Raw genomic sequence first — 22065 nt, 5'->3', positions numbered from 1 at the left:
TTTGGTTATTATATTGCTTTTGCTGCAGTTTTATATAATCAAAAATATTTTATTTAATAATTATTATGATCATATTTTGGTCATTTTATTTCTGTTGCTGCCGTTTTATAAAATCAAACATTTATTTATTTATTTATTTATTATTATGACCATATTTTGTTTATTTATATTGCTGTTGCTGCCGTTTTATAAAAGCATAAATATGAATTTATTTATTATGATCATATTTTGTTTATTGTATCGATGTTGCTGCTGTTTTATAAAAGCAAAAATACTGATTTATTTATAATTATGATCATATTTTGGTTATTATATTGATGTTGCTGCCATTTTATAAAAGCATACATATTAATTAACTATTTAAATTATTTAGATCATATTTTATTTATTTTATTGCTGTTGCTGCTTTTTTATAAAAGCAAAAATATTTATTTATTTATTTATATTATTATTATGATGATATTTTGTTTATTATTTTGCTGTTGCTGCCATTTTATAAAAGCATAAATATTTATTTATTAGGATCATATTTAGTTTATTTTATTGCTGTTGCTGCTTTTTTATAAAAGCAAAAATATAGATTTATTTATTTATTATTATCATATTTTGTTTTGTTATTATTATCATCATATTGCTGTTGCTGCTGTTTTATAAACGCAGTAATATTTATTTATTTATAATTATGATCATATTTTGTTTATATTATTGCTTTTGCTGCCGTTTTATGAAAGCAATAATATTTATTTATAATTATGATTTATTTATAATAGTTAATTATATTGCTGTGTCTGCAATTGTACGAAAGGAAAACATTTATTTATTTATGATGATTATTTTTTTGTGTATTATATTGCTGTTACTGCCATTTTATAAAAGCAAAAAATATTCATAACAATGTTCAATGTTTTGTTTAGTTCAGTTGCTGCATGAACACATAATGTAATCATATAATCAGGTGTTTATTTTACTATTTTATACAAATAAATCAAAGGTATTGTAAACGTTTAGCTTGTTCTTTTCCAAATACCAAAGTCAGTCAGTCAAACACACAAAATGATTGACAGGCAGAGCGCGTTTCTGATTGGCTAGTTTTCAGATGGGAAATCAGCACAAGCCCCTCCTCTCATATTAATGGAAATATGACGTGCAAGCAGCGATTATAATATTTTTCAGACTCACCGTTGACTTTGGGACTCGATGTTCCCTGGACAGGCGTTGGGACTTTTTCTGATGTTTTAGAGCCAGCTGAAACACACCAAAACACACATCATGGCACCAACGGAATGGGTTTTTCACACATGACTTCCCACTTTGACACCAGACGCTTTCTGAGAAACTAAACTGAAGGAAAGCAGTCGCATCTGAGACCTGCACTGATCTAGTGTGTGTGTGTGTGTGGGCATGTTTTTGTGACATATGAGGACACAAATGTGTATAATGCCATGGGTATGACACATGTATTACAGGAGAGGGTGAAATATGAGGACATTACCCATGTCCCCACTTTTCAAAAGGCTTATAAATCATACAGGATGAATTTTTTTAGAAAGTAAAAATGCAGAATGCAGAATGCAGTGTGTGTGTGTGTGTGAGCCTGTTTATGTGGTTTATGAGGACACAAATTTGTATAACTACATGGGCATTACACTGGTATTGCACTATAAATGTGGTTTATGAGGACATATCAAATGTCCTCATAATTCAAATGGCTTTAAAAACATACTAAATGATGTTTTTTTGAGAAAGTAAAAATGCACAATGTTTCCTGTGATGGGTAGGTTTAGGGGCAGGGGCAGTGTAAGGGGATAGAAAATACGGTTTGTACAGTATAAAAACCATTACGTCTATGGAGAGTCCCTGTAAACCACATAGACCAACATGTGTGTGTGTGTGTGTGTGTGTGTGTGTGTGTGTGTGTGTGTGTGTGTGTGTGTGTGTGTGTTTGTGTGTGAGATGGGTAGGTTTAGGGGCAGTGTAAGGAGATAGAAAATACAGTTTGTACGGTATAAAAACCATTTACGCCTATGGAATGTCCCCATATGTCACAAAAACAAACGTGTGTGTGTTGTTGATGGCGTGTTCTGCTCACCTCTACAAATGGGTACTTTCCCAGTCCAGGATCCGTCCGGCCGGCACGCCCGATGCTCAGAGCCGCCAGTGAGGATGAAGCCCGGCTGGCAGGAGTAGAGCAGCGTATAGCCGAAGGACGGCAGGTCGATGGCCAGCACGTTAGCATGAGGTGGGGTCTTTGGTTGCTTACAGGAGTGGGCTGCATTAGGAAAGATACGTCAACTACAGGATGGATACACGACCCGTTCAGACAGATATTTAGAAATGACGTTTGGGTTCGGGTCAGGCTCGGTCACGTCAGCGTGATAAGGCATTGAAACTTTTACATTTAAAACGGCTTATTATGTAAGTAGCCAATGACCCACACCACCACACCCGTCTCTAACTCTACCCTTAAACTAACCCACACCACCACACCTGTCCCTAACTCTACCCTTAAACTGACCCACACCACCACACCTGTTCCTAACTCTACCCTTAAACTGACCCACACCACCACACCCGTCTCTAACTCTACCCTTAAACTAACCCACACCACCACACCTGTCCCTAACTCTACCCTTAAACTAACCCACACCACCACACCTGTCCCTAACTCTACCCTTAAACTAACCCACACCACCACACCTGTCCCTAACTCTACCCTTAAACTAACCCACACCACCACACCTGTCCATAACTCTACCCTTAAACTAACCCACACCACCACACCTGTCCCTAACTCTACCCTTAAACTGACCCACACCACCACACCTGTCTCTAACTTTACCCTTAAACTGACCCACACCACCACACCTGTCCCTAACTCTACCCTTAAACTGACCCACACCACCACACCTGACTCCAACTCTACCCTTAAACTGACCCACACCACCACACCTGTCCCTAACTCTACCCTTAAACTGACCCACACCACCACACCTGTCTCTAACTTTACCCTTAAACTGACCCACACCACCACACCTGTCTCTAACTTTACCCTTAAACTGACCCACACCACCACACCTGTCCCTAACTCTGCCCTTAAACTAACCCACACCACCACACCTGTCTCTAACTCTTCCCTTAAACTAACCCACACCACCACACCTGACCCTAACTCTACCCTTAAACTGACCCACACCACCACACCTGCCCCTAACTCTACCCTTAAACTGACCCACACCACCACACCTGTCCCTAACTCTACCCTTAAACTGACCCACACCACCACACCTGACCCTAACTCTACCCTTAAACTAACCCACACCACCACACCTGTCTCTAACTTTACCCTTAAACTGACCCACACCACCACACCTGTCCCTAACTCTACCCTTAAACTAACCCACACCACCACACCTGTCTCTAACTTTACCCTTAAACTGACCCACACCACCACACCTGTCCCTAACTCTACCCTTAAACTAACCCACACCACCACACCTGTCTCTAACTCTTCCCTTAAACTAACCCACACCACCACACCTGACCCTAACTCTACCCTTAAACTGACCCACACCACCACACCTGACCCTAACTCTACCCTTAAACTGACCCACACCACCACACCTGTCCCTAACTCTACCCTTAAACTGACCCACACCACCACACCTGACCCTAACTCTACCCTTAAACTAACCCACACCACCACACCTGTCTCTAACTTTACCCTTAAACTGACCCACACCACCACACCTGTCCCTAACCCTAACTCTACCCTTAAACTGACCCACACCACCACACCTGTCCCTAACTCTACCCTTAAACTAACCCAGACCACCACACCTGACCCTAACTCTACCCTTAAACTGACCCACACCACCACACCTGTCCCTAACTCTACCCTTAAACTAACCCACACCACCACACCTGACCCTAACTCTACCCTTAAACTAACCCAGACCACCACACCTGACCCTAACTCTACCCTTAAACTAACCCACACCACCACACCTGACCCTAACTCTACCCTTAAACTAACCCACACCACCACACCTGACCCTAACTCTACCCTTAAACTAACCCAGACCACCACACCTGCCCCTAACTCTACCCTTAAACTAACCCACACCACCACACCTGTCCATAACTCTACCCTTAAACTAACCCACACCACCACACCTGTCCATAACTCTACCCTTAAACTAACCCACACCACCACACCTGACCCTAACTCTACCCTTAAACTAACCCACACCACCACACCTGTCCCTAACTCTACCCTTAAACTAACCCACACCACCACACCTGTCCATAACTCTACCCTTAAACTGACCCCCACCACCACACCTGTCCCTAACTCTTCCCTTAAACTAACCCACACCACCCCACCTGTCCATAACTCTACCCTTATACTAACCCACACCACCACACCTGTCCATAACTCTACCCTTAAACTGACCCACACCACCACACCTGTCCCTAACTCTACCCTTAAACTAACCCACACCACCACACCTATCCCTAACTCTACCCTTAAACTAACCCACACCACCACACCTGACCCTAACTCTACCCTTAAACTGACCCACACCACCACACCTGACCCTAACTCTACCCTTAAACTGACCCACGCCACCACACCTGTCCCTAACTCTACCCTTAAACTAACCCACACCACCACACCTGTCCATAACTCTACCCTTAAACTGACCCACACCACCACACCTGTCCCTAACTCTACCCTTAAACTAACCCACACCACCACACCTGTCTCTAACTTTACCCTTAAACTGACCCACACCACCACACCTGTCCCTAACTCTACCCTTAAACTAACCCACACCACCACACCTGTCTCTAACTCTTCCCTTAAACTAACCCACACCACCACACCTGACCCTAACTCTACCCTTAAACTGACCCACACCACCACACCTGACCCTAACTCTACCCTTAAACTGACCCACACCACCACACCTGTCCCTAACTCTACCCTTAAACTGACCCACACCACCACACCTGACCCTAACTCTACCCTTAAACTAACCCACACCACCACACCTGTCTCTAACTTTACCCTTAAACTGACCCACACCACCACACCTGTCCCTAACCCTAACTCTACCCTTAAACTGACCCACACCACCACACCTGTCCCTAACTCTACCCTTAAACTAACCCAGACCACCACACCTGACCCTAACTCTACCCTTAAACTGACCCACACCACCACACCTGTCCCTAACTCTACCCTTAAACTAACCCACACCACCACACCTGACCCTAACTCTACCCTTAAACTAACCCAGACCACCACACCTGACCCTAACTCTACCCTTAAACTAACCCACACCACCACACCTGACCCTAACTCTACCCTTAAACTAACCCACACCACCACACCTGACCCTAACTCTACCCTTAAACTAACCCAGACCACCACACCTGCCCCTAACTCTACCCTTAAACTAACCCACACCACCACACCTGTCCATAACTCTACCCTTAAACTAACCCACACCACCACACCTGTCCATAACTCTACCCTTAAACTAACCCACACCACCACACCTGACCCTAACTCTACCCTTAAACTAACCCACACCACCACACCTGTCCCTAACTCTACCCTTAAACTAACCCACACCACCACACCTGTCCATAACTCTACCCTTAAACTGACCCCCACCACCACACCTGTCCCTAACTCTTCCCTTAAACTAACCCACACCACCCCACCTGTCCATAACTCTACCCTTATACTAACCCACACCACCACACCTGTCCATAACTCTACCCTTAAACTGACCCACACCACCACACCTGTCCCTAACTCTACCCTTAAACTAACCCACACCACCACACCTATCCCTAACTCTACCCTTAAACTAACCCACACCACCACACCTGACCCTAACTCTACCCTTAAACTGACCCACACCACCACACCTGACCCTAACTCTACCCTTAAACTGACCCACGCCACCACACCTGTCCCTAACTCTACCCTTAAACTAACCCACACCACCACACCTGTCCATAACTCTACCCTTAAACTAACCCACACCACCACACCTATCCCTAACTCTACCCTTAAACTAACCCACACCACCACACCTGTCCCTAACTCTACCCTTAAACTAACCCACACCACCACACCTGTCCATAACTCTACCCTTAAACTGACCCACACCACCACACCTGTCCCTAACTCTACCCTTAAACTGACCCACACCACCACACCTGACCCTAACTCTACCCTTAAACTGACCCACACCACCACACCTGTCCCTAACTCTACCCTTAAACTAACCCACACCACCACACCTATCCCTAACTCTACCCTTAAACTAACCCACACCACCACACCTGACCCTAACTCTACCCTTAAACTGACCCACACCACCACACCTGACCCTAACTCTACCCTTAAACTGACCCACACCACCACACCTGTCCCTAACTCTACCCTTAAACTAACCCACACCACCACACCTGTCCATAACTCTACCCTTAAACTAACCCACACCACCACACCTGTCCCTAACTCTACCCTTAAACTAACCCACACCACCACACCTGTCCATAACTCTACCCTTAAACTGACCCACACCACCACACCTGTCCCTGACTCTACCCTTAAACTGACCCACACCACCACACCTGTCCCTAACTCTACCCTTAAACTAACCCACACCACCACACCTGTCCATAACTCTACCCTTAAACTAACCCACACCACCACACCTGTCCCTAACTCTACTCTTAACCTGACCCACACCACCACACCTGTCCCTAACTCTACCCTTAAACTGACCCACACCACCACACCTGTCCCTAACTCTACCCTTAAACTAACCCACACCACCACACCTGTCCATAACTCTACCCTTAAACTGACCCACACCACCACACCTGTCCCTAACTCTACCCTTAAACTAACCCACACCACCACACCTGTCCCTAACTCTACCCTTAAACTAACCCACACCACCACACCTGTCCATAACTCTACCCTTAAACTGACCGACACCACCACACCTGTCCATAACTCTACCCTTAAACTGACCGACACCACCACAGCTGTCCCTAACTCTACCCTTAAACTAACCCACACCACCACACCTGTCCCTAACTCTACCCTTAAACTAACCCACACCACCACACCTGTCCCTAACTCTACCCTTAAACTAACCCACACCACCACACCTGTCCATAACTCTACCCTTAAACTAACCCACACCACCACACCTGTCCCTAACTCTACCCTTAAACTAACCCACACCACCACACCTGTCCCTAACTCTACCCTTAAACTAACCCACACCACCACACCTGTCCCTAACTCTACCCTTAAACTAACCCACACCACCACACCTGACCCTAACTCTACCCTTAAACTGACCCACACCACCACACCTGACCCTAACTCTACCCTTAAACTGACCCACACCACCACACCTGTCCCTAACTCTACCCTTAAACTAACCCACACCACCACACCTGTCCATAACTCTACCCTTAAACTAACCCACACCACCACACCTGTCCCTAACTCTACCCTTAAACTAACCCACACCACCACACCTGTCCATAACTCTACCCTTAAACTGACCCACACCACCACACCTGTCCCTGACTCTACCCTTAAACTGACCCACACCACCACACCTGTCCCTAACTCTACCCTTAAACTAACCCACACCACCACACCTGTCCATAACTCTACCCTTAAACTAACCCACACCACCACACCTGTCCCTAACTCTACTCTTAACCTGACCCACACCACCACACCTGTCCCTAACTCTACCCTTAAACTGACCCACACCACCACACCTGTCCCTAACTCTACCCTTAAACTAACCCACACCACCACACCTGTCCATAACTCTACCCTTAAACTGACCCACACCACCACACCTGTCCCTAACTCTACCCTTAAACTAACCCACACCACCACACCTGTCCCTAACTCTACCCTTAAACTAACCCACACCACCACACCTGTCCATAACTCTACCCTTAAACTGACCGACACCACCACACCTGTCCATAACTCTACCCTTAAACTGACCGACACCACCACAGCTGTCCCTAACTCTACCCTTAAACTAACCCACACCACCACACCTGTCCCTAACTCTACCCTTAAACTAACCCACACCACCACACCTGTCCCTAACTCTACCCTTAAACTAACCCACACCACCACACCTGTCCATAACTCTACCCTTAAACTAACCCACACCACCACACCTGTCCCTAACTCTACCCTTAAACTAACCCACACCACCACACCTGTCCCTAACTCTACCCTTAAACTAACCCACACCACCACACCTGTCCCTAACTCTACCCTTAAACTAACCCACACCACCACACCTGTCCCTAACTCTACCCTTAAACTAACCCACACCACCACACCTGTCCCTAACTCTACCCTTAAACTGACCCACACCACCACACCTGTCCATAACTCTACCCTTAAACTGACCCACACCACCACACCTGTCTCTAACTCTACCCTTAAACTGACCCACACCACCACACCTGTCCATAACTCTACCCTTAAACTGACCCACACCACCACACCTGTCTCAGTACAATGTAATTACATATAATATAATTAATATAATATAATATAATATAATATAATATAATATAATATAATATAATATAATATAATATAATATAAAGTTTGTACGGTCACATGACGTCCGGTGTGTCTGATAAAGCTGTATTTATCTTAGAATAACTTGCAAAGAAAAAAACGAAACTCCTAGAGGGTGAAATAAAAGTTTTACCATTACATGCAAAATGGATGATTTGTCCTTAAAAACAAACGAACAGACGCGGCTCTGCATCTGCGGAGGAGGAGAAGAGACTCACGGATGCATTCGGGCTGAGAGCCGCTCCAGGTCAAATCCTGCTGACAGGAGCGAGTGGTGGAGCCCAGAAGAAGATGACCGGCCTGACAGAGAAACTTCACTGTGCTGCCCACCTGAGACACAGAGACACTGTCAGAGACACACACACACACGCACGCGCACACACACACGCACACGCACGCGCACGCACACGCCCCGAAGAAGATGACGCGCGCACACACACACACAAACACCCCAGAAGTTGACCGACCGCGCACACACGCACGAACGTGCGCACACAGTCCTATACACACACATACTCAAACACACTCTCATACACACGCACACGCACACACACACACACACAAACACCCAGAAGTTGACCGACCGCGCACACATGCACAAACACGCGGACAGTCCTATACACACACACATACTCAAACACACTCTCATACACACACGTGTATGCACACACACGTACATATCCACGTGCACACACTCATGCACGCACGCACGCACGCACACACACACACACACACACAAGAAGATGACCGGCCTGACAGAGAAACTTCACTGTGCTGCCCACCTGAGACACAGAGATACTGTCAGAGACACACACACACACACACACACACACACACACACACACACATAGAGAAGCCATATACTTATAGAAACTAATTTTACATTATAGAAATTGTTTTTAGAAATTAATTTGCCTATAAATATTCCCCTTATAGTATGAGTTTTATTATAAACCACACATTACATCCTGTTTACGACCTCAAATCAAACCGAACCTGAATCACATATCAGAAGGCACATTCTCCCTCACACACACTCCTGTTCCTACACCTCGCGTCTCTCTGTGTCGTGTGTTTAAGCACAGGAGTGTATGAATGGCAGAACCTGTGTGTGTGTGTGTGTGTGTGTGTGTGTGTGTGTGTGTGTGTGTGTGTGTGTCCGTGTCTGTCCTGCTGAGATCAAAGCCTCACACACTCAAACATTAGATTACATTACAGCTCTCACTTCTGAAGGAGACGCTGACAGCGGCCATCCAACATACACACACGGTTGTTCAAAGAGCTCAGTGCTCAAGGCCTGAGTGATCCACAACAACTCAACACAGAAACACTTTCACACACACACTCTGATGTGGCATTAGTGCCGTTTGAAAACACACACACACACACACACACACACACACACACACACACACACACACACACACACACACACACACACACACACACACACACACGCACGCGCACGCACACGCACACCTGTCGAGCACTTCTGCCTTAGATTTCCACAGCTTCGGCAATGCATAATACATATTTGTTGTTTTTATTCACACTTGTTCAATTGTTAAGCGATTTTATTTAATTATGATCCAAAACTTGCTTTATGCAAAGTCTCGGACAATGCATTACGACTCGGGTTCATATAAATCTGATCGATCTATATAAATCTGATGACAGGGCTTTCAATAACTAGTTTATCAAAACGATCTCTACGGTCCCTTTATGCCGCCATGAAAAAATGTCTACACTCTAAAAAATGCTGGGTTGTTTTTTCAACCCAAAAATTCTGTTAATAGAGGCTGTTATCAACATATATTAAATATTTCTCTAACGATTTTATTGTATAAACGCAGTTTTATGCTCTCAGCTCAATTGAGATTCGACCTCACGGCCAAATGACAGCCGCGCTGCGTCTCATACGACACAATTCTCTTCAGTGGACTAGGAAGAAAGTGCGCCACACTGTCATCACGACGCTGGCATTTGGAAGGGAAAAGGCAAGTCCATTTTTAAAAATTGCTTCTGAATATGTCAACTTTATTATATATTATTTGCTGTATTGGCTACGGGTTTGATTCGGTGAAGTTTAACTTATTATTCTAGCTTGGTCTTCTGTCAGAACTGATTAATATATAATAAATACAATTTTAAAAACATTCATGCCAGTACTGGGAATGTTTTGTGGTTGGAATAAAATAAATTTGAAAATAACTAATTCAATTAAAACAAATTAACTAATTAAAATTAACTAATTTAATTAAAAATATATATATTTTCAAATGATAAAAAACATGTCTTGTCGTTGTAATAAATAAAATAAATCTAAATAAAATAAAAATGAAAAATTAAACTAAAAATAAAATAATTTTAGAAACACTTGTGCCAGTACTGATTGTGGTTGTTATAAATGAAATAAATCTAAATAAAATAAAAACAATAAAAGAATAAAAACAAATTGATTAAAGACTTGATTAATATATAATAAATACAATTTTAAAAACATTCATGTCAGTACTGAGAATGTTTTGTGGCTAAATTATATTAACACATAAATAAAGTAAGTAAAAAATTAAAATCTAATAAAATAATAAAAATAAATGAAACTAAAAATAAAAAAAACTTTTAGAAACTTCTCTTGTGGTTGTAATACAACTAAATACAACTAAATAAAATTAAATAAATACAATAATAATAATAATAAAAATAAGGAAGTAAATAAATAACTAAATAAGACTAAATATATAATTAAATACAATTTTAGAAACACTTGTGCCAGTATTGAGCATATCTTGTGGTTGTCATAAAACAAATTAAAATAAATACAATTAAAATAATGATAAAAAATAAGTAAGTAAATAAATAAATACGATTTTTTGAGCTCAAAATCTATTCTCACGTCTTCATAAAATGATTGTAGAGCCGCTGTAGTGAGATGGGCTTTGTAACGAATTTACATTTTTGGGTGAACAATTTTAGTAGCACTTGTTCCAGTACTGAGCATGTCTTGTAAACCATAATAAAGCTAAATAAAATTTCAGCCATTAGTTTCAGACTTAAACTGACTCTCAGTCTCTCGGCACTGGTTTAACTGATTGCATAGATGCAAAGAGCTCGATTTATGTCTCATCCCTCGAGGAAAAAAACGCAGCGGCGGCAGATATATGATATAATATAGTACTTTATTGTCAGACAAGTCTGAATTTTTTTTTGCACAACAATATCTATGTTTACAACAGCCCACAAACATAGACATAAACTTAATCCACCTTCCCAATACTACGCATTTCTACTTAAGTGATTTATTCAGCTCTAAGATACACAAAAGAGGGTTTCAGCCTCACTAAAGCCCCTTTCCCACTGCGATTTCGGCAAATACACGGATAATGCGACCCGGCATTTGTTCCCGGGCCGCTAGATTTGGTCCATTCACACTGCCAGCGAAATACTGTAATATGTGCGCTTTCACACACAACCCGTAACGGTCCCGGATCGAGTTGACACGTGACATCCTGATGTGACGTATAACGGCGAGCGATCTCAGCTTCAGCGTGGATAGTAAGGAGCTCCGTGGTCTCGACTTGTGTCCAGTTTGCGGTCATTTCTGCTTGTTTAATTTGAGTTTCTTTTGTATACGAACACTCTCTGCGTTTAAAACACCGACGCGCTCTTCTGGCACTGCAGGGTTGTGTTACTGAAAAAACAAGCTCTAGGAGTCGCACTATAACTACGCACACGCTGCGGCATTAGTTTCGGCTTCTGTTCACACAGCGCTCGTCCCGGGTCGAATACCGCAATATTACTAGGTCCCCGACCCGGGTCGAATTCGGTAATCAATCCCGGGACGTGGTTGCTTTCACACAGAAGGCGACCCGGCAATGCTCCGGGAATATTGCGGGTCCGACGTGCAGTGTGAAAGGGGCTTATTAGTATGGTGTTCCTAATAATCCTTTAGGTGAGTGTATTTATAATATTAAAGGTTAAAGAAATCTATATTTGTATCCATCCATCCATTCATATTTTTATCCATCCATTCATCCATATTTGTATCCATCCATCCATCCATCCATCCATCCATGCGTCCATCCGTCCGTCCGTCCGTCCGTCCGTCCGTCCGTCCGTCCGTCCGTCCGTCCGTCCGTCCGTCCGTCCGTCCGTCCGTCCGTCCATCCATCCATCCATCCATCCATCCATCGTCCATCCGTCCGTCCATCCATCCATCCATCCATCCATCCTTCCATCCATCCATCCATCGTCCATCCGTCCATCCATCCGTCCGTCCGTCCATCCATCCATCCATCCATCCATCCATCCATCCATCCATCCATCCATCGTCCATCCGTCCATCCATCCGTCCGTCCATCCATCCATCCATCCATCCATCCATCCATCCATCCATCCATCCATATTTTTAGCCATTTATCTATATTTCCATCAATCCATCCATCCATCCAGGCTTTAGTTCACACAGCGCTCGTCCCGGGTCGAATCCCGCGATATTACTAGGTCCCCGACCCGGGTCGAATTTCGGTAATCAATCCCGGGACGTGGTTGCTTTCACACAGAAGGCGACCCGGCAATGCTCCGGGAATATTGCGGGTCCGACGTACAGTGTGAAAGGGGCTTATGTTAAATCTGGGACTTTGTTCCTCCGGTTTGATGGTAGTAATTCAAACTCATTGTGTAGGACATGATTAGGATCAGAAACCATATTATTAGCCAACCTTAGCAAGTTAAGTAGACACATAAAGCTTCTCAAGGGGCCGCACTGCAAAAAATGTTTGTAGTCCAAACATCTAAAAATTCTTAGACATGTACTAGACAAGCAAAAGTAATTGTCTTGTTTTGGGGGAAAATAACTCAAAATGAAGAGAGTTTTTGCTTAAAATAAGATAAATAATCTGCCAATGGGGTAAGAAAAATAATCTTAATTCAAACAGAAAACAAGATTATTTTTCTCACCCCATTGGCAGATTATTTATCTTATTTTAGGCAAAAACTCTCTTCATTTTGAGTTATTTTTTTTAAACCAAAACAAGACAATTACTTTTGCTTGTCTAGTAAATGTTTCCTATTGTAAGAATATTTAGATATTGTGACTAGAAACAAGACAAAAATACTGAGTGAGAAAAGCATTTTTTTGCAGTGACCTACAATCTCTGAACAGATTTTTAGTTGATTAAACTAATTTGTTTGTGACATAACAGACAGACTCCTATACCAGATAGAGTTGAAATATTGGAGTGTGCTCATTATAACAGACCTAAAGAACAGCAGAAGAATCTGTTTTTATACTCTAAATGCCCTAAGATGACGAAGGAAATACATTCTCTGCTGTTTGAAGAGTAAACTCTCCCCTGATCCTGGATCTGCCTCGGCTCCTCACACAGCGTCTGACTCAATCAACTTGACAATAAATCAATTGAGCTTAAAAAGACAGGATAGAGACCCACCCCGACACACACACACACACACACACACACACACACACACACACACACACACACACACACACACACACAGTTTCTAAACCTACCCATCACAGGAAACATTCTGCATTTTTACTTTCTCAAAAAAACTCATCCTGTATGATTTTTCCTCATGGGGACTAAAAAATGTCCGCACAAGGACAAGGTTTTTGGATATTGCCATCTTTTTGGAGACATTTTGTCCCCATAATGTAGGGTTTACCAGCCCACACACACACACACACACACACTCTCTGATGTGGCTTTAGTGCCGTTGGATCACACTGTCACCGGGACAATGAATATCCTTTTGTCTCAGCAATGATGGAAAATATGATTTTCAATTCTTAATTGGCACATCAAAAGTCACATTGTGCCGTTGGAAAGGGCCGTTTTTGCACTTGAAGATAAAAGCCGCTCTAGGGCTGTCAGGAACGGCCTTTGAAACCCGTTCTCAACACACACACACACACACACACACACACACACACACACACACACACACACACACACACACACACACACACACACACACACACACACACACACACACACACACACACACACACACACACACACACACACACACACACACACACACACACACACACACACACACACGGCTTTGATCCGAGTCCGGTTACCTTAAAGCCCAGACTGCTGTTCAGATAGCCGAACTCCGGAGCGCCGGGATTCTCACACGCCGTCCGGTGCGCTTCTGCGGGAAAAGCAGGACATCCGCATCATCAACTCGCTTTATGCAAACGACTCCGGTTCATATAAATATGATCGATATAAATCTGATGTTTAAATTTTTTTTATAACAAAAAGTCAAATAAAGTAATAGAACTAACTCAAGTAAACTAATAATGAAATAAAATAAAAAATTACATGTTAGAAACACTTGTGTATAATAATGTATATACATTAAAAATAATGTAAATAAAATAAAATAAAATATAAATCCAGCCAAAACTTAAAATAAAAATAAATAAAATACATCCAATAAAATAATAAAAAACAAATGAAACTAAAAATAAAATAATATAATAAAATAAAAAAATAAAAAATAAACAAAAAAATTATCAAGCCAAAACTTGTAAAATAAAATAAATAAAACATATCCAATAAAATAATAAAACATAATAAAATAAATAAAGCTGTGGGATTCTCACACGCCGTGCGATGCGGTTCTGCAGTAAAAGCAGGACATCGTCATTACCATCAGGGAAACGATGTAATTAGAGTCATAATGTTCACACTTAGCCTAGAAATCTAGACGCACCCTGGCGGCAGCAAATCTAATCAGCCGCGAGTGTCATCTATCTAACTTTTGATATACTTCTGAGCTGTAAACGCCAAACTCTGGTTGGGCCAATCACATCGTGTGTAGAGCCAGTGGGCGGGGCTTAACATAATGATGGCCGAGTTGCGTTTGCGTGCTGCTACTAAACACAGAAACTGGCGAACGGCGGTCTTTCGAATCAGCTCTGGAAGACTTGGGGCCCTATTTTAACGATCTGAAACGCAGGTGTCAAAGCGCGGAGCGCAAGTAACTTTGTGGGCGGGTCTCGGCGCTGTTGCTATTTTCCTGGCGGGATAAATGGCTCTTGCGCCCGGGGCAAATCTAAAATGGTTGGTCTGAAGTAGCTTCATTATTCATAGGTGTGGTTTGGGCGTAACGTGAATAAACCAATCAGAGCGGCATCCAACATATCCTTTAAAAGCAGCTGCGCAAGTTCCATTATGGGTCGCTATTATTATGGCGTATTTACCAGACGCACGCCAGGAGCGGTTCACAGCCGAGGAGACTGATGTTCTTGTAGAGCAGTGAAAGACAGAGGAGCTGTGTTGTATGGGGATGGGAGAAACACACCCAAAATAGCGTCGGTTAAACCGAACCGAACCGACGGTTATTTTTTTTCCTGGTTCTTGACGGACAAACCAATCTGTCAGATGTCCTTATACTCATATATGTCTTGCTACTATTGGACAAACAGGTCTGATCCTGAATTTGTTAGCTAGATTTATGCCTATTTTTTCACATCTTCGTCGCACACCACAATGATTTCCGTCATCCGTCATGTGTTCATATTTTTTTAGTGTAACAATTTATGATTTGCAAAAATAACTGTTGCATCTGTGTAGATTACATGAGCAAAGTGTCTGCGCGTTGTGCTCGCTGTACATTATGGTCAAGCATGCGCCCTTAAAATAGCATAATGAACAACGCGCCGCTGACTTTAGACTGGGTTTTTTCTGGTCAGTGGCGCAACTGTTTAATGGAACAGCAAAATAGCTCCAGGGATTGTTTGCGCCGGAACACGCCTCCTTTTTTGCGCTGAACCGCCCAGGGAGCGCAAGTTCATTCACTAGTTTAGCGACGTGCTTCTGTGGAGGGAAAAGCACGCTATGAGCGGGTGCTAAATAGGAATGACACATGTGTCGGTGTACAAAGTCAATTGTGCTGGGTGCAAGATAGGGCCCTTTGAGTTAAAGGGTTAGTTCACCCAAAAATGAAACTTCTGTCATTAACTCCTCCCCCTAATGTCGTTCCACACCTTTCATCCGTTCATCTTCACACACAGTTTAAGATATTTTATATTTAGTCCGAGAGCGTATGCAAGTGTATGCACACTATACTGTCCATGTCCAGAAATCATGAATCGATTCGCTGATTCATAACCGTTTGAATCTTTATTTGAGGATTGAACACAAGCCCGGAAGAGAAGCCAATGCTGAATAAAGTCGTAGTTTTTGTTATTTTTGGACCCAAATGTATTTTGGATGCTTCAAGAGACTCTAATTAACCCACTGATGTCTCATATGGACTACTGTGATGATGTTTTTATTCCCTTTCTGGACATGGACAGTATAGTGTGCATACACTTGCATACGCTCTCGGACTAAATATAAAATATCTTAAACTGTGTGTGAAGATGAACGGAGGTCTTACGGGTGTGGAGCGACATTAGGGGGAGGAGTTAATGACAGACATTTCATTTTTGGGTGAACTAACCCTTTAAGCTTTTCTCTGAACAAAGAGCGGCACTGAAGTCATTCTTAAGAAGGGAAGATGTGTTCTGAGTTTTGCCGACTGGATACGGCGAATGTTTAATCTATCAACTAGCTCCGCTTCACCTTCGTTGCTCTGGTTGGTTGTAGCGCTATCCAATCGCGTGATGAGGGAGTTTAAAAGACGACCCCTCAGATTGAGCCGTCAATGGTGAGTTTTCAGACCAAACATCTTGATGTGGGTCTGGCTTGTCAGGCTAGTTCACATTCACATCATTGATCAAAGCTGGAGTGGATATTTAAAAAAATAATTTGGTAAAAACCGGCAGCTCTCCCACAAAACATACAGCAGCTGTATTTGAGTCAGTGTTTGTCCAGGATGAGGAACGCACCGATGCAGCGCGGCTGAGATCCGGTCCAGGTGGCGTCGGCGCCGCAGCTGCGTGTCGATGAGCCCACCAGCAGGAAGGGGGCGCTGCAGCTGAACACCACCTCCGCTTTAAAGATGAAGCTCTGGCCCTCTCGCCTGGCATGGGCCGGCACACCCGGGTCACCGCAGAACTTGGCTGTGGAGAGAGACCCGCCGCTTTCAGTCAAATGAGTTACCGTATACAGTACAGGCCAAAAGTTTGGACACATTACTATTTGAAATGTTTTGAAAGAAGTTTCTTCTGCTCATCAAGCCTGCATTTATTTGATCAAAACTACAGATTTTTTTATTTTTATATTGTGATATATTATTACAATTTAAAATAATTGTTTTTTTAATATATTCTCCTTTAAATGCTGATTTATTTCTGTGCTCAGAGCTGAATGTTCAGGATGGTTCCTCCAGTCTTCAGTGATCATGATCCTTCAGAAATCATTCTCAGATGAGGATTCATTACGAGTGTTGGAAACAGTTCTGCTGACTAATATATCTGATGAATAAAAGGCTCAAAAGAACTGCATTTATTCAAAATAAAAACAGATTTTAAAATAATATAAATCTCCTTTACTATCAATTGTTATCAATTTAACACATCCTTGCTGAATAAAATTATTGATTTATTTCAAAAAAAGAAAAAAAAGACTGACCCCAAAGAGTGTATTATTGTTACAAAATATTTCTATTTTTAAAACATTTGTTTCTTCTCTTTTTTTTACTTTATATTCCTCAAAGTATTATAAAAAAGTATCTCAGGTTATGAGCATATATACGTCAGCAGAACTGTGTCCAACACTCGTAATGAATCCTCATCTGAGAATGATTTCTGAAGGATCATGATCACTGAAGACTGGAGGAACCATCCTGAACATTCAGCTCTGATCACAGAAATAAATCAGCATTTAAAGGAGAATACACTGAAAAACAATCATTTTAAATTGTAATAATAGATCACAATTTTACATTTTTTCTGTATTTTTGATCAAATAAATGCAGGCTTGATGAGCAGAAGAAACTTCTATCAAAAACATTTCTAATAGTAATATGTCCAAACTTTTGGCCTGTACTGTATATTCATTTTTGTTCAAAACCTTTTATAATGTTTCTAAAAGAGTCTCTTCTGCTCTACAAAGCTGCATTTATCTGATCAAAAATACAGTGTAATATTCCTCCAGTGTAAATCATCAGTTCTCTGTGTGAATATATAGTAAAGTGTGATTTATTCCTGTGATCAAAGCTGAATTTATCATCATTACTCCAGTCTTCAGTGTCACATGATCCTTCACTAAAGGCGGGCGTACACGGTGGGATTTTTGCTGTCGTACGAACTCGCAGACGATTTTTTTTTCTCGGGAGAAATCGCGTGGACATCGTGGATGCTCGTATGGTCGCGGCTCGCACCGTGTGAGAGGAAATATGAGACGAGCCGAGCCCGTTAAGAGCACCTCCCGACCTTACGATCATTTTTAAACATGTTTAAAAAGTTCGGGGAGTCGGCCCGATTTTTACCAGCATATGGCTGTCCCCTATAGCCAAATCATGCACAAGCACCTCACATACGCTCAATCTATATGACTCTTATTAGCTCAGTGGCTGCCACATACTGAGTTCACACACACACACACACACACTTTCTCTCTCTCACGTGCACTCTTCTCTCTCCCTCTGGTTGTTTCGGTTAAAAGGAATGGCTGTTCTCTGCTTTTCAACAAATCATTTTCACATCTTTTTTCTTTATTTTTTGTATCTAAAGCTATAGCAGCAACATCGAAAGCTCCGGTGTCTGTGTTACATGAAAACTCGTGTGATCGCGGCCGGCTCGCGGTGCAAACAGTCGTGCCGTGTACCAGCTGATTTGATGCGATGATCAAATTAAATGACTCGTAGCGTCTGCAATATCTCACGACCTTCCGAGTGTCCGAATTCGCACAGTGTACGCCCGCCTTAATCATTCTCAGATGAGGATCTGATGATCAACACACATTTAGGATTATTATCAGTGTTGAAAACATGTCATATGTGTGTGGATACTGTGGTACACTACCACTAAAAGTTTGGGGTACACAACATTTAAATACGAACAATTTAACCGTATTGCACCAATGCTTAAACAGCAAATCATCATATTAGGATGATTAAAATGAATAAAACTCAACTTTGATCGCATGAATAAATTACACTTTACTATAACAGTTGATTTACACTGGAGTAATATTTCATAATTTTTACTGTATTTTTTATACTGTATTTTACTCTATTTACATGGTATTTTTACTAAATTTGTCCTGTATTTACACTGTATTTTTAACTGCATGTACAATTTATTTGTACTGAATATTAACTGTATTTGTACTGTATTTTTTACTGCATTTACACTATTTTAACTGTATTTGTACTGTATTTTTTACTGCATTTACACTATTTTAACTGTATTTGTACTGTATTTACAATTTATTTGTACTGTATTTTTTACTGCATTTACACTATTTTAACTGTATTTGTACTGTATTTACAATTTATTTGTACTGTATTTTTTACTGCATTTACACTATTTTAACTGTATTTGTACTGTATTTACAATTTATTTGTACTGTATTTTAACTGTATTAGTACTGCATTTTACTGTATTTACAAACATTTTACTGTATGTTTAACTGTATTTTTTACTGTACTTACACTGTAATTTTACTATATTCACACTGCATTTTACTGTATTTTTACTATTTTACTGTACTTACACTGTATTATACTGTATTTAGAAAAATGTTACTGTATTTGTACTGTATTTACACAGTATTTTTACTGTATAAACAGTAGTGTACACTACACACACACATAATTTGACTCTAAAATGAAGATAAACAGCTTGGCATTTTAATTGCACACTTTGGTTTCTGGCCTGCGACCGGTACTGACCCTGCCTTGAAAAAAAAAAATACAGTAAAAATGTAAACATATTTACTGTAAAAATTACTGATTCACCTTTTTTGGGGAGTATGCAAGTTTTGGGTTTTTTTGTAAGTAAAAAAAAAAAGATCTCATAATTTAAATTCATATTTTTACTAACCAAGGATGCATTAAATTCAAAATATCAAAAGAGACAGTAAAGATATTAATAATGTTAAAATACAGTAAACATTTAAAGATTTACAGAACAAACTGTACATTTTGAGATTGGAGCTGTTTTTAAAAAAAGTACACAAAATCATGACTGATTCATATTTTTGTCATACAGTATACCCAAACTAAATCAGCAAAGCTACTAAAATCAGTTTTGATCATTTAACATTCACTGACGAGCCAAAACATTATGACCAGTCCCCGGTGGATGAAATAGATCTATTACAGTGGTAACAGAACTCACTGTTGACAAACTAACAGGTTCTTTCGAACTCAGTTTTACAGCTGAACTTCTACACTGAACAGTGATGGAAAGCATTTTCACTTTGACTGTATTCTCTGCATATAAAGTAACGATGCAAACAGCCACAACGTATAAAGACTTACTTTATCATTCTATTTTCCACAAGCAATGGCAGGCCACAGAGTCTGTGATGCATGGAGAACGTTCTCATAGACTGCGTTTTTTTTCTTTCTTTCACAGAAAAAATAATTTCAACAGCTCTAGGCTAGAGCGAGTTATGCATAATAATCAGACGTGGAGACCCGTCAGGCCCTGTGTCAGAAGAACGATCCTTGATGAATAATACAATGCTTTAGAGGAGCAGCAAACACACAACAGGAGCAGATCTGAGTTCACACCGCATTAAATATATCCAGCAAATCTACTGATGGCCACGGCGCACGCTTTCATATTCAGGACTTTCTATCAATATGATGCGCTTTGGTGTTACATTATTTTTTAAAGCACTTTTTTTTGTTAGATACTGCATGCAAGGTAAAATATGATCTGACATTAAATTAACCAAGCATGAACATTTTGGATAAAAAGATTTTTATCCACAATCTTCTTTTGGACTTTTAATAGTTACACTATTGGTCAAAAGTATGTTTAGTCTCGTCTGCATTTATTATATTAAAAGCACAGTAAAAATTATTAAATATAAATCTGTTTTCTATGTGAATATATAGTAAAATGTAATTTATTCCAGTGATCAAAGCTGAATTTATCATCATTACTCCAGTCTTCAGTGGCACATGATCCTGGATTTTCTGCTCAATTATTATTGCCGATCAATTGTTTTTGGTGCATAATATCTAAACTGTGAATAAACTGTAACACATTTATTTTTTCTCTTTGATGAATAGAAAGGTCAAAAGAACAGCGTTTCTGTGTTTATGTTTATATTAATTTATCAATTTCTAAAATCTGTTATGTTTAATTTCATATTTTCAGTTTTTAATTTTTTTTTATTTCTATGCCATGTGTTTATTTTCAGCTATTTATTTAATTGTTTATTTTCAGTTTTTTGTTTTTTTAATTATGCATTTTGTTTTATTTTCAGTTACTTATATATTTTTATGTAATT

The 22065-nt window shown here is 41.0% G+C and overlaps 1 protein-coding gene across 2 annotated transcripts in view; it reads right to left on the bottom strand.

The window, feature by feature from the left end:
• csmd3a (CUB and Sushi multiple domains 3a) overlaps positions 1–22065 on the bottom strand; it is a 579356-nt gene that overhangs the window by 10746 nt on the left and 546545 nt on the right. For both annotated transcript variants that reach the window (XM_067447773.1, XM_067447774.1), the window contains exons 61-65: positions 17541–17714; positions 14778–14851; positions 8887–8998; positions 2090–2269; positions 1180–1245 (exon numbers count right to left, since the gene is read on the bottom strand). In XM_067447773.1, coding sequence (XP_067303874.1) covers positions 1180–1245; positions 2090–2269; positions 8887–8998; positions 14778–14851; positions 17541–17714 — 606 coding nt within the window. The remainder of the gene's footprint in view (positions 1–1179; positions 1246–2089; positions 2270–8886; positions 8999–14777; positions 14852–17540; positions 17715–22065) is intronic.

This window comes from Pseudorasbora parva, chromosome 7, assembly GCF_024679245.1.
Source record: "Pseudorasbora parva isolate DD20220531a chromosome 7, ASM2467924v1, whole genome shotgun sequence".
NCBI lineage: Eukaryota > Metazoa > Chordata > Actinopteri > Cypriniformes > Gobionidae > Pseudorasbora > Pseudorasbora parva.
This window is presented reverse-complemented; position numbering and strand designations above follow the sequence as displayed.